Source organism: Podarcis vaucheri, assembly GCF_965113315.1.
Source record: "Podarcis vaucheri genome assembly, chromosome: 10".
In the NCBI taxonomy this organism is placed as follows: Eukaryota; Metazoa; Chordata; class Lepidosauria; order Squamata; family Lacertidae; genus Podarcis; species Podarcis vaucheri.
This window is the reverse complement of record NC_138748.1, coordinates 56,221,709-56,236,704: the sequence shown is the minus strand read 5'-3', so window position 1 is coordinate 56,236,704 and position 14,996 is coordinate 56,221,709. Positions and strand designations below refer to the sequence as shown.

General features: G+C 43.3%; 2 protein-coding genes across 13 annotated transcripts in view; one reads left to right on the top strand and one right to left on the bottom strand.

Annotated features, from left to right (window-relative positions):
* WNK1 (WNK lysine deficient protein kinase 1) overlaps positions 1-3,273 on the bottom strand; it is a 107,836-nt gene extending 104,563 nt beyond the window's left edge. For all 12 annotated transcript variants that reach the window (XM_082240297.1, XM_082240293.1, XM_082240298.1 and 9 more), the window contains exon 1: positions 2,334-3,273. In XM_082240297.1, the coding sequence (XP_082096423.1) occupies positions 2,334-3,116 (783 nt within the window). In that variant the 5' untranslated portion in view covers positions 3,117-3,273. The remainder of the gene's footprint in view (positions 1-2,333) is intronic.
* Positions 3,274-4,233: 960 nt separating this feature from the next.
* Positions 4,234-14,996, top strand: part of NINJ2 (ninjurin 2) — an 85,649-nt gene continuing 74,886 nt past the window's right edge. The window contains exons 1-2 of the mRNA XM_082240659.1: positions 4,234-4,592; positions 6,932-6,991. Coding sequence (XP_082096785.1) covers positions 6,964-6,991 — 28 coding nt within the window. The 5' untranslated portion in view covers positions 4,234-4,592; positions 6,932-6,963. The remainder of the gene's footprint in view (positions 4,593-6,931; positions 6,992-14,996) is intronic.

Genomic DNA, 14,996 nt, shown 5'->3' with positions numbered 1-14,996 from the left:
TTAGTGCATCTAATATTTATTTAAAATATTTTAATATCACTGTTCATACAAACTTTTTCAACATATACTGGAGCTAGCAACTTCACTGGCAAGCAGTGCAAATTATATGACTGCCTCCTATGCCTTTGGAAAGTATCAGCATTGATTTTTCTACCCAGATTTTTTTTCCAAGCAGAATGAGCACCTTTCATGTATTTACTGTTCAACTCACAATGCAACAACTTCTTTCTTAGACTCAATTCATATGAACTATTTTTGGTGTCTTTACTGTAAAACGATTGTGGAGTACAAGAAATGACAAACCAAAATTGCCAGCCCACCCACTGTATCACTCATGTCTGTTAACTGGGTGTGGAATACTGCTACTGACCTATCAAGAAGGAATTACTACTTGCCTAACTACAAAGATGGTGCGAGTAGCTCACTCAAAGAACACCTGCAATCCTTTCAATTCATGCACCCATATGCACACACACAGGGTAGCCAGAAAGCTGACAATGTACAGACAGCTACATACAATATGGCCCTCATCTGGTTCACAAAGGGGGCAATGCTATGGTCCTAGCTCCTTCAAAGCCCTGGCCTAACTGATGTCAGCATCAGTATTGTCAAAAAGCAGCATGCTAGAAAATGATTTGGACCTGAATGATCCAAATTCCTTCCAGTCCCATGACACGCCCACAAACTGGAGGGAAATTCAGTCCACTTCTGAGTGCATTTAGATCTCTATCTCCTCTTCAATTCATTGTTTCCAATGCTGCAGCTACAATGGCGCAACTGACGTGTGTGCACAATGGAGTTTCCTCTTCTTCTCCTGTCACCTCCAGACCCCCACATCCTCTAAATCAGCTGTGGAGGATTGGGGCATCCTCCAGAGCAGAGTTTGGGAGTATGGACAGTAAAGAGGAAATAGAAATCCCATTGCACCTATGGAACTACATGAACAAAGAATTGGATAAACCCATTGGAACTCAAGAGTGTCCCTCCACCCTCACTTCCACAGTGCCAGCTTGAGTCTGTCAGTTTGTAGTAGGATAACGTGGTAGAACCACCATCATTCTTCCCCTCTCCTCCCATCCACACAAATGCACCCCTTAGGATTGAAGCCTTAATCACTTACCATTCCATAAAACATATCTAAAGCAATACCAATTTACATTTCTACCTCACTTTAAACATGACCTAACATGTGTCAGGCAGACAGACTTTAAGAGTCACTTCACAACAGACAGGGCAAACCACTAGTGTGACAGGCAGTGTTGCTCCTACAAGCATGCAATGTACACTGGTGAACTGTAATAGTCACAGTTCTCTAGTGCATGACCACAGTTTGTTTGATATTACACATATGCCCTACACACATTACCACAGCCGAACATACTGTAACTGGGATTTTTTATTAAATGTGGAGAGGGAACAAGAAAAAAATATCTGGATAGTTATTCCAGGGAAAATATCGTATCAGAAAGATTTTTTTACTTCGGGTTACATACACAAACATAATAAACAATGTATGCTGCAGTATCATTACCAAGCTGAGGTATACAGTTAGTAGAAATGTGAAGGCTTTGCACAAATTTAACAGGGTTGGTGCTAAACTTAGTGCCTTTACAGCTCCACAGAATTCTCATTTTCCAAATATTTTATCACCACATTGTACAATGGACTCATCCCTAATCAATATAAAACCATTCCCTACTGACTTCTTTTTAATTTAAAAAGGGTTTGCTATCATTTGACAGGTTGCAGATGTGAACCAAAACTCAACGGCCTGAGTAGTGAAGCTACCAAAGTATATACCAAAATCTTAAGTTGAGACTATCATCTAATGTTAGCAGATATAGGCCTGATTCACATATTGGCATGATTTGCACAAACCAGTACACTAAACTATGGTTTACCACGCCCACACACTCCCAGACAGTAATTCACAGCCACTGTGCTCCTCTCCCCAGTCCTCCTTATTGTCACACCACATAGAGTTAAGTCAAAGTTTCATTTACAGCAGTGTGTTATCCAAACTCTGGCCCATGGTTGAGCTGTAGCCAAGAATAAACCTTGGCTACAGCTTGTGGCTAGTAAGAAGAGAACTTAACCACGAGCCCTGTATCATGAGCCTGGTTCCAGGCCATTAAGAGTAACCAATGCTTCCCAGATCACCTTTACAGCACACACAAAAATGAAACTATTTAATATATAGCCATGATCAATCGTAATCTTCCATGGATCGCACACAGGAATACAGCCATTCTTTTGGGACTATCAATTTGGCAGTAGGGGAGTGAGTGCCTGTCTACCCTAACCCTGAAGGCAAGCTGACACCTTTCTATTACCTGAAGCTCACACCAAGCAACCTCCACTGTGGTCTCCGTGTCAAGCCCCTTGTAGACAGTCTTGAAGGAGCCTCTACCAATCTCGATGTCAAACTTAAGAAAACGGCCATCTGGGGAGAAGGCCACAGCTTTGGTCTCCAGCTCCTCAATATCTTCCTGCTGTTTAGTCCGCTCTTCTTGCAGATCCCGGGCAGAAACGGCAGTGGTTCCCGCTGTACTGGTAGGGGGCAGTGGGGTGACCTCTATTCCATCCTCCTTGGACAGCAGCAGTGGGGCAACGTCCTTTGTTACCAACGCCTCTTGACCAGGCTGCCCCTCTGCGGGTGGAGGTAGAGGGGGTGCCTGCTGCAGGAGCAGCGTGGGAGCCTGGCTAGCAGTGACAGAAGCACATGCTGCCTGGATGACAGACTCCGGCGGCGAGCCCAGCACGGGCGGGATGCTCCCTCGGGCGGCTGCAGGAGGGGGAGGCGCTGCGGGCTGCAGCCGCGGAAGCTCCAGAGCGGTCGCATTCGAGTCGCAAATGACACTCCGGCGGAAAAAGCGGTGCTCGGTGGCGGCCGCGCCACGGCTGTCCTTGTCCATGGTGTGGCGGCGTCGGCGATACTCCTCGATGCGGGCCCCGCTGCCTTCCGAGCCTTCGGGGTCCCCGGTGCCGGCGGTAGCGGTGGTGGCGGCGGCGACCCCCAGCTTCTCACCAACGGAGCTGTCCGAGCTGGAGCCGTTCTTGGGCGGGGGCGGCGGAGGAGCCAGGAAGCGGGGAGTCTCCGAAGCGCCCCCCGACATGGTGCCGGAGGAGGAGGGAAACGCGGCGAAGGCGCGGGAGCCGCGGCGGCAGGAGCAGCACCAGCAGCTGCCGCTGCTGCAGCAGCAACAGCAGCTGACTCGAGGAGGGTCAATGCAAGGCGGGGAGCGCGCCGAGGAGCTGCTCTCGCGGCGAAAGCGGCGGCGGCGGCAGTGGAGGCTCCCGGAGGCTCCTCACCGCGAGGAGGAAAGGCAGCAGCGGCGACGGCTGTTGCTGCTGCTGTAGAAGCAGAGCGGGCTGGGCCGGCGGCGGCAGGCGGTCAGTGTCCGCATCCATCCTGCTGCAGCGGGGGGCCGAGCAGCGGGGCCGACATGGAGCAGCAAACAGCGGCGAAGATGAGGAGGGATCCGATGAGGAGCGGGGGGGGGGGTCGCAGGAAAAAAGCGGAGAAGGAGCCGGGCGGGAGCCCACGGCAGGCCCCGAGCCGACGGGGTGGGGTGAGGGGCTGGCCGAGGCCCTTCCCTGTCGGGGCCGCGCGCGCTCTGCCTCGCCCCGCCGCCCGCTCCTTGCTTCGAGTCCGGTCCAGTCAGAGAGCCAGTCGCCGCCGCCGGAGTGTCGCCTTCCGTCCCCTCACACGATGCCGGGACTCCCGCCGCCGTCGCCGCCCCTCCTTCCCTCGTTCGCTCCTCTCACCCGGAGGAGGAGGAGGCCACCGCGCGCCTCACGCTGCGAGAGTGGCTGGCCTGAGAGGCGGGGTGTGGGAAGGAGGCAGAAATTCGTAATATTATAATCTAAGAAGGGAAGACGAGCTCGTCCCGCCCGTCCGCCTCAGCTCCTTCCCGTCCTCCTTTCGCTCGCGGCTCCTGAGGGGAGTGGGGGATGGGCCTCCCCCGCTGCCACCTCTCCCAGCCCCGGGGAACTCGCCGCGCTAAATGGCGACTGTACCCGAAACCGACACACACGCACACTCTCACTCACAGGGAGCCACAGAGACAGCAAGCCTCGGAGGCCACGCCCCCCTTTTTCCGTCCGCACTCCACCGCGCCTGCGTCAACGCCGCTTCTCCTTCGCGGCTGCCTGGGGGATGTAGTTCGCGGGTGCCTCAGAAGCGGCCCGCCGCGGCGCGGCCTACAGGTCCCGTGATGCACCGCAGGCAGAGAGGGTTGAGGAGGAATTGGAGGGAACTGTGGGAGTTGTAGTTTTCCTTTCACAGAGGACTTGGAAGCTTTCTCCCCTCGCACGCGCGCCCCGTTCGCTGCCTCTGAGGAGAGTGCGTAGTAAAGGGAGGTGGGGAGAGAGAGGAAAGGAGCCATTATCAGTGGGTTGATTCTGAAGCGAAGGAGTTTCCCATCATGCTTAACTCACCTACTTTGGACTTCCAGCAGAAGCTGTGAACTTTAAATGAGAACAAGTACCTTCCTTAATTTTATACAGCCCAGCTTCTCAGGAGAATTGTTTCGTACTTCTTATTTTGCCACCGGCGCTGGTTTTAGAGAGCTATGTGCGAAAGCCTAAAAGTAAGCTAAATCTGTCCGTGGTTTTTTAGTTTAGGAAGCAATTCTATTCACATTTACCTGTAATTAAGCTCCATGTAACACAATAAACAGTTAGACTCACCCACTTTCTGATTTAAATTAAGTGAGAGGTTTATTGTTAGGGATTGAACTTGATGGAACTCAAACTATGGTCAGGATGAAACCTGATTATTCACATGGTTTAGTATTACATCTTAAGTAGGCCAATGGTTTGCTTTGGTTGGTTGTTGGTTTAGTTAACAACATAGGAGGAGTTTGCTGTTGCAGCCCATTGACCCCTTCAGTCCAATGCCTGGTTGAAACAATTTCCAATTCCAACCATTATTGTTATTATTATTATTATTATTATTATTATTAAATTAAATTTCTATGAGCCTATGGGAACCATGAAAGCAGAACCTGAGGGCAACAGCTCACACTCTATTTGTGATTCCCAGCAACTGGCATTCGGGGATATTCCTTCCAACAGAGACACTATGGCTAAAAGCCTTATTATCTTCCATGAATTTGTCTACTACTCCAACTCATAGGTTACGTGGTGAGTGAAGAAACAGCCCTTGCAGAACATGTAAACCCCGCCCCAAGGCAGCTGCTTATATCCTGCACTTCACAAAAGAGAAATTTCCTAAGTCAGGATGAATCCATGTATGTGTATGTCTTTAATGGTGTATGTGGCTGGAAAACATTACTAGTAACAGCTTCTTGCTGCATTTCTACACAGTGAAACGTGCAACTGAGCCATCAGCACACGTGGCAAACTACAAATGAAATTGATGTAATATCCTAGTGTAATCAGGAACAATCCTCCTAATTAATATCTGAGTTTCAGAATTGCCATTCCACAGGAGATATCCCACTGGTGTTCCTCCCATAATGCCTTCTAAATAAAATTATAATATTTTTATGAGGGGACTGACTGGTTGATTTGAGCAGGGGTCGCCAACTCAGCAACTATGCCTTCGTTGCCTTCATTGTTGCGGCAGGCAGTGGCCCCAGAATCTGAGCTTTAGTTATAATAATAATAATTTAAAAAGTTAGGGAACTGTAGTTTATTAAAGGTAGTGAGAATTAGGAGACCCCTATACTGTACTCAGAGCTACCATTCCCAGAATTTCCTGGGAAGAGGGACTGGCTGTTATACCATTCTGATAATTCTATCTCTTGGAGAATAGAGGTTTCTGAACCAATGACAGTCCCGCTGATTCTTTAGGGAAAACCATGATTGTTTCTGCTTTAAATATATAGTCCAGATAGGTATTATTCTATAGCCCTCCTAGAAAGTAAGTTATGAAACAAAATGTACTGATAGCCTTCTAAACAATTTCAGTGAAATTAGCCAGCCTACCTGCTCATGCCTGGTTTATTAGGGAAGTTAGATTGATAAATGAACTATTTCAACACCAGGCCACAGAAAATCCTAAACCTAGGATCTCCCCACCCCCATCCCCTTTTGTAAACTTTTTCTGCTTCACTCTTATTTTCTTGTGGTCCTTGGAATCTCTGTACTTTGCTCCTTTTTCCCAGCAACAACAGTGCTTTATTCCTATGGTGGATTCATCTGAGTTCAGGAACTCCCTAGCAGTTATTTTCTGCAAATATTACTACACAATAAGTGCAGGTAAATGTTAAAGAATCTTCACTCCAAATGGCAAATGCAAAATATGGAAGCTTTGCAAAGAAGCTTAATGTCTCCTATGATGCAAAAGGTGATGTCCAAGCATTCATTAATAATTAACTGCACTGTAGAGTTAATGTACAGTAGGGGGTACTCATGACTACTTCAGAAGTAAGTTTTTGTGTTTAATAGGGCTTACTCCTAGGTAAGTGGGTAGAGGATAGCAGAACAGACTTCAGTTTAAGACTGCCATTGAAGAAAACAGAGGTATTGTTTAACAGCTGTATCTTCAAAATCAGGGCTAGCAAGACTTAGCTAACTTCCTGTGGTAAACATTACAGTTTTCTGGGTGAAGGGAGAGCAGCAATGACTGATCTCTCTTGTTCTGTTTTATGCTATGCTCCCACCCCCACAGTAGCCATTTGTGTTGTGCCATTCCCCACTTCCACGACACTCATAGCACGCTCTCAAAATCTGAAGTGTGTCCACTTTTCCACAAGGACTGATGACCTCTGAATTAGATGCTGTTTATCATATATTTGGCCCAATTCTGGTTTTGGTTTTGTTGCTGCTTTTTAGGGATGGGGGACAAATTCCATTCCATGCATATTTAAAGGTGTACCTACCCAATTCACACTTTTGAAAACAACATATATCATTTTGCGTAATGTTTTAACTATACCAAGTTTTTTCTTCTTTTTTCCAGAAATATTTTGTTGTCTTCACAAGAGCAGCCCAATGAACTCAAGGAAGCCCTTAGACTTTTGTGAGTAAATAAGCCTTTTGTTTTGTGAACTGACTCAAACCAGCTTTTAATTATGTGTAACATTTTAACATTATATTAAACAGCTTTGCAGCGTTGATTAAATACTTCATAACACTAGGATGTTTGAAAAACCAGCAAACTTTGTGCTGCATCCAAAATATTGAGTTCTGAACTCAATCTGTGTGATTCAGCCAAATACAAATGCCTTAAGGAGCACTGCAAAACAAAAAACAAAAACACTTGGCTGTGAATACAAGGAAGCACAATTGATTCTTCTTTATACGTCTATTGACTGGAACTTTCTTTCGATGACTGATGCACTGACTAGAAGAATAGACAATTAATAAGAAAGCAAGTGCTTAAAAGTCACCTAGACTCACCAGCTCTGTGTAATATGAGGCAAACATATGAAGACCCTGTTGGATTAAGCCAATGGCTCATCTATTCCAGCATCCTGTTCTCATACTGACCACCCAGATGCCTGTGGGAGACCTGCAAGCAGGACCCAAACACAAGAGCTCTCACCTGTGGTTTCCAGCAACTGGTATTCAGGATACGGCTTCCCCCTGTGGAAGCAGAGTATAACCATCATGGCTACTAGCCATTGATCATCTCCTTAGGATGGGGTGGGAGAGCCTCAGGCCCAGGGGACAAATGTGGCCTTCCAGGATTCTTCCTAAGCCAAACCCATTCCTAGTCCTACTGCATGCTTTTGCTCAGCTGGAAAGTGTCTTTAAACTGTGACAATGCCTCTTGAGGATGCTGAGGTGTCTATGTGTGCACAATTTTGTATGACTGGAATGTGGTCTTGCTTCACCAATGTTTTTTGGCCTTTGGCCCCACTCAGAACTGGCATGTGTCCTCCAGCAGGCTCCATATGTTGGATGTAGGAAGGTTCCATCCATGGGCTGGAAAAGGTTCCCTACCCCTGCATTGGAGACACTCATAAGGGCAAAGAATTCCATTAGTTTATAAATTGAAGATGGTCAGTTTTTATATTGGTTTTTCGTGTTTTAAACTTAAATTGCATTGGTTTAGAAGGAGATTAATAAATGAACGGTAATAAAACAGGATTCACTAGTATAGCAACTTTTTTCAGAATATAATATTTTGTTGCACGTGTGTCACCTCTACTGCATTATTCCTGTTGAAGGAGCCTCCGCAGCTCATAGTTTTTTGTGCTTTTAACTGTTTTTTCTTATGTGTAAATTACATTGAGACAATGGTTTTCGAGAAGAAATTATGATAATGATAATTTAAAAACAGGATTTATCTGTCAGCTTTTTCAGGATATAATATGTGTCACCTCTGCTACATAGTCAAGGACCACCCTTTGTATTCAAGCCTGTACCTTTTCGAGAGGTGAGAACATTCCTAAGCCCATTGAAAGCAGTGGTTTTAGGAGCACCTAACTCTGCTTGGGATTGTGGCAGTGCCAGGCAATCCTAGAGATATACAGCTGAAAGTTAGCCTCATTGAGTTTAATCAGGCTTACTCTGTAGCAAGGGTGTTTAGGATTCTAGTTTTAACAGCTTAGCTCTGTGTACACATTTTGTAAAACAAATACTAAAAACCTTCAGGCTATCACAATGCTGATCTGTAACCCTTAAATCCATAGACAAATTATTTTGGCATTGTCACACCTTGGGGTTCTTCCTTCCCCAAGCTAACAATTGATTTGTAAGCATTTTCTGTAGCGTGATCAGAAATGAAATATAGTTGCTGTAACTGGTTAATGGTTCAGTCACGCCTCTTCTGAACCCAAACTCATATCTGCCAACACATTAAAATCTGAAAGACATATTTTCTGTTTCTACATGCTCACCACCTCCCAACTCATGTAGAAATTATTTCCATGTTGTTTTTAGAGATATGAGCAACATGCATGAGCAAGCTTATGACCTGAAAATGTGTGGCCTGATTCTTTGCATACTTGCTCAGAACTCAGAAGGAAGTTCCATTAATCTGAAATAATTGCTTCCCTAATGTTGGCCAATAGTGCTAATCACCAGGAATTTTATTTGTTATTACATTTATATCCTGCCCAAGAACTCGAGGTGGTATACATCGTTCTCCCTCCCCATTTTTATCCTCCCAACAACCCTGTGAAGTAGGTTAGGCTGAGAGACTGTGAACGGCCCAAGGTCACCCAGGATTTGAACCCTAGTCTTCCAGGTCTTAGTCTAACACTACACCTCCTTGGCTTTGTGCATGTGCTAACTGGATGGTAATTGCAGAAGAATGTATGAATGGAAGTGGAAATGTCTTTCTCCCTGCCCCCATTTCCATAAAGGAGGAAGTAACTTTTCCACTGCTTTCCCTTGCAGCTTTCTAAACTCTGATGGGCTGTAAGAATAATTTGGAACAGCTCTAATGGCCCTAGCCTGCAGTAACAGTTTAGATCTTGTGATACCTGACAAGTCTACAAATAGATCATTAAATCTTTGTATTGCTGGCAGGAGAACAGGGAGGAATAAAATACTAGCAGCAATACCTCTTTCCAGGAAGCATTGAGGCTGAAAGTTACACATAAAACAGAATTTAATTTGAACGAACCACATAGAAGGAGGCTTGTAGTCTGTGGTTTTGGGGCACAGCATTTTTTAGATTTTAGCAAAAAGGTTCTAGTTACTAAGGCTTGTGTAGCCATTGGAAGGTAGAATAGCTAGAATAATGTAATTTAGCTAGAATAAAGATGCAAGATCAATATGGAAAATATATGAGACACTTGTTTTATATACCACTAAGCTTTTGACCATAAATCATGTAATTTAGGACAACGATGCTGTGTGGAAGGACAATTTAAATAAGTAAGGGCATTATAGTTAATAGGGATTTTGTCTCTCCAGGGAAACATAGAAGAACAGTACAGTCGTACCTCAGTTCTTGAACGCCCCAGAACTCATATGTTTCGGCTCCCAAATGATCGAAAACCGGAAGTGAGTGTTCCAGTTTTCAAACGTTCTTTTGGAAGCAGGACGTCCAGTGTGGCTTCCTGCAGCCAATCATAAGCTGCACGTTGGAAGTTGAACATTTCAGAAGTCGAACGGACTTCCAGAACAGATTCTGTTCGACTTCCAAGGTACGACTGTAGTTATGTGGGAGTGGGCATGGAGTAAGGACTTACAAGAAATAATTCCCAGCACCCTTGAGAAATTGCACATTTATTTAAAGTATATGCAGCTGCTGATGGTGGCCAAATCACTTTAAAAACAAAACTTTACCAGAGATAAATTAAAACTATTTGTTTCATTACATCTTACGTTGTATTTTAAAATGGCAACAGCAGCAGCTTTACTGGCATTCTTCCTTGTTTCCTTTGTACAGCAGTTGATAATTGCAATTTGGATAGTTTACAGAATCCTCATGCCCATTCATGCCTGTGGTGTATTTGTCTGTAGAGTGAATATTTCTTGTGGAATCATGGGTGTGGGCTGTAAACAGCTTTTTGCTCTAGATTTTCATTTGCCTCAGGTATCTGAGTGGGATGCTTGTTCTGTCAAATTTGTCGAGACCTCTTTTCCCATTTAAGTTGAAGAGAGCTTTTTGCTTTCCAGCTGCACTATACTCAAAATTTACAGGGAAAGGAAAAGCCTATTAGGGAAAGAATAGATGAAGGAATGGAGAATATAACTGTTTAATGCTGCACTTTTAAAGGGACCAATATGAACCCAATATCTATTGGGAATAAATGGATCAGCTGGGGCTGCCTTGACTGAATTACTTCAACCTGGCTCAGCCAGAAATAACAGTGGTATAATGCCACCATTCCAGCTCAGTCAAAGCACTCTCAGCTGAGACTAGTGTAAAGCCCCAAAAAAGGATGCTTTGGGCAGGGGAGACTTACTCCTATTCCAAACTCCTTTCAGCTTAGTAATATGCCAAACCCATTGTAAATTACACTAGCAAAAAGGGTAAGTCAAATGATTTGTTAGAGGCTTGTTTTCCCTCTGCCAGGCTCACATACCCTTCAATATTTCTCAGATGAAAATAGGGACATCCCATTCCATCACAATCATTTTACTATTTATATCCCACATATCTTACTGGGTTGCCCCAGCCACACTGGGCAGCTTCCAACATATATAAAAAATAATAAACATTTTTTAAAAACTTCCCTATGCAGGATTGCCTTCAGGTGGCTCGGAAATTGGGTAACTCCATACCATCCAACATTTCTCCAATGAAAATAGGGACATCCTAAGAAAAAGTGGGACATTCTGGGATTAAATCAGAAAGCAGGATGGCTTCTCTAAAGTACCTCTAAAAACATTGCAACTTTAAAGCTCTCCAGCTATCCTAGGAAGCTCTGAGCACCTCGTCTCATAACTTAAATAAATACTGCCCACAAATAAGATATTATTATGGGAAAGGGAAAATAGCAAAATCAGGCGATAAATTGATTAAAGATGCTGTAATAAATTCAATTCCTTCACTCTTTTTTTTGCTCTAACAACATGTTTTAATAATTTGCAAGTTTTATTGCTCAGAAATCTATGAATACATGATTTATTTGTTTTCCCTTTCAGATCAAGTCAATCTGTTTCCCCTTTTAGGATTACTCCCCACCCCCGCTGCCTAAAGAAACAGGTGAAACAACAGCACTTTTGAAAAATAGGAAAATGTGACTGTAAAAACTGGCAGGAATCACTGCAGGTGTTAACTACCTTATAACATATCAATGTTTTTCTAACCATTCAGTAGCTATTAATGCTAACAAAATTCTAATCTGACTCAAAGTGTCCATAAATTTAGGGTAGCCAGAGGCAAAAGGGAGTATGGCTCCTGCACCTTATTCCATTTATTCAGGTTATTTATTTGTTCCTTTTCAAGGCCAGGCTCTCCCAAAGCAATGCATAGAGAGAAATAAAAACAGTAGACTATCAGGCAGAATAAGAAGCATTGAGTGAATACTGACAAATAACACAGTGAGAGAAACTGAATTAGATCACCTAAACTCACAAGACAATAATAAATTAATAAGGGCTTATAGAATGCCAGAATGGAAGGAGCCAATCAAATGTAATCTGGAAGAGAGTTCAACTACTGCTTAGCTGCCACCATCAAGATCTTGTCCTCTGATCTTGGCATGACCTCAAACAGATCTTAGATCACAGACAGGGTCATTCATATGCAGGCAGTCCTTTGGGTAACTTGGACCCAAATGGCTTCAGGTCTTAAAGGTTAATACCAACACTTTGAATTGTGCTCAGAAACACCATTGGCATTAGTGCAGTTGGCCCAGAAATGGTGTTACATCTTCAGACCTTCTGGACTCATTATGTATAACAATATTTATATCTCGCCTTTTAGGATGTAAAACCTACCAAGATGGTTACAAGTAACATTCAATTACCATTATTATTATTATTATTATTATTATTATTATTATTAAAAATTAACATGTCTGTAACACATCAAGATCATTCCCACAGGGCAGCTGGTGGAAAATTGTCTGGTGAGGAGAGGTGAAAATCCAGCCTTGAGATTTCCTTCCCTCTCTTCTGGTTTTTCCCCCTCACAGATTAGTTGATGCTAAATTGCCTGGGGGTGGGTTGGAATAGTCATCCTGAGCACAGGACCAGAGTTAAGATTAACTCAATTTAAAGTTAGGGTGTAATGTTAAAACTGACTTAATCAAAAATAGGCACAAAACTTTCCAATCTCCTCCTCACATACCCACTAGAGGTAAGAGGCCATATGAGTCCAAGACTTTCCTAGGCTTGTTTTCACCACACTAACCTATGGTTTAAAGTGATGTCCAAGCATGGCCAGTGAGAGTCACTAATTACTTTACCAGGACACCTGTTATTTGCAGTAGTAGATCTGAGGATGCTGACGATTGCTCCTGCCTAGAACCACACTCACAGAGTTCTCTGGAAGAGACATGGCTGATAAACAATTCAATACTTGTAGCATAGACCTCTCTGTCATATATACTGTTAACTCTTGCATCTATACGAACAGCTAGTGCAGATTTTAAAATAAATTTAATTTAAAATGTCACTTGTCAGAACATGCATCCTATCCAGCTTTTAAATTATGGGAAAGAAGCAACAGAGTAAATAACTAGTTTATAAATGCAAGCATTAGCTGATGTGGTCAGGATGTGTGAGAGAAAAATAGGGAAAATGTCACTTTTGAAGCAAGGGTCTAGATCTAGTCCCTCTTGAGGGCTTTTATTATTGTAAAAGCCCAGTTTACCATGCACATGCATGATAAAATCTTTGGATCCCTTGACCACATTGAGATGTCCAATGGAAGGAGGCTGAATTTGAAGTGATATGAAAGTTCTGTCTGGGGTGTGTTTGATTTGTCATAGGTCCTGCACAAAGGCAAGTCATCACTTGATGCTGCAGACATCCGAATAATAAACATGCCTGTATGTGTGAATCAGCCCAAAATGTTACATAGAATGCCTAATCTTCTTATAGTTGCAGTATTGTATTAATGTTTTGATCCTAGCTGCTTCTTTTGTAAACTGCTTTGTGAGGGCTTGGCCCTAAACAGTGAGATAATAGTCTTAACAAAGTAACATAAAAATAAATCTGGTGATGTTTTCCTGTCACTATGCTGCAGAAAAAGGGAGAACCACAGCTGTTGAATTTTCTTTTCTCTACAGTCTTAAAGGCACAGAACTTCTCCAGAGCTTATTTAATGTGTGTGCCTGTCTAAGCAGAAGAAAATCAATTAAATGTAATTAGTACCCCGATGAGTGCCAGAATATTTGTATGTGTTTTGCATACCAGACAAATCTATACAAAACAAAATGGGAACACACGTCTATCCGAGAGTCTGGTATGATTGGCACTCCTGTCGAAACCCTGGCTAACCTCTGGAACATCCAAACAGTTCTGGCTATTGGCACATTCTACCCTGAGCACCCTGTCCTGCTTAGTGAAGCCCGTTTGGCTCCCTGATATAGTCCAGAGCTTATGGTGAGGAAACAAGCTGGGAGACGAATTGAACGTGAGTGGAGGAAAAATCCAGTTGAATGCGATCAAATGCTGGTGAGGGCTCATCATTGAGCCTAGTGGCAGTGAAGGCAGCAGAGAAGATTTCTTGCTTGCAGAGCACGCTCCCCAAGGAGGTTTGCCTGGTACCTTTGTTACATATATTTAGGTGCCAGGCATAAACATTCCCTTTTCCCAGGCCTTTGGCTAATTAAACAAGCATTGGCCTTTTAATCCAGGGGGTTATTATTGTTATGTTTGTTACTATGCTGTGTATTTGTTTGTTTTTATATTGTAAACCACTCTTGTGATTCTTAGATGAAGGGCGGCCTAGAAATTTTGTCAATAATAATAATTAATAATAATAATACTTTACAGTCTAACAAGTACCTACAACCTTACACTTCGTACACACACATGGACAACCTTTTTCTACTTATTTATTTTTGATGAGTCCTCTTGAGTGGTTCACAAAACATTGTAAAAGTATACTAAAACATATTAAATGTTTATTTCAAAATAAGTTGCAGTTAGGCTGTACAGACACCATGTATTTAAAGCACATTCCATCCCTCCCCCCAAAAGAATCCTGTGAACTGTAGCTTATTCTTCACAGACCTACCATTTCCAGCACCCTTAGCAAACTACAGTTCTTATTGTTCTTTAGAGTGCTTTTTAAAGGTTCGTACAGCCTCAGTTCAGTGGGGCTTTCCAATGGAGTCTTCCAAGGTATGCATGCAGCAGAGCTCCAGGCCTCTAGGGACACGTATCCAAGTTCAGCTGTTCCTGGATTTTCTGGTTCTGTTACTGAGTATGAACAGACATTGGCAAATTTGTTAGTAACCAGGTTCTTATCTTCTGCTGCTATTATAATCAGGGAAGTACATCTCCTAATGAAGGCTTTGTGTGAAAAATAGGACAGAACTCTTGCACCTATAATAATTAAGTAGAAATGGAAATGTAATTGTGTGTATCTTACTCACGTAAGCCACTGCTTCTAAAATTCCTTTTGTTCAGTACAACTATTAAAGGTGCAGGAACTCAGTCTGATT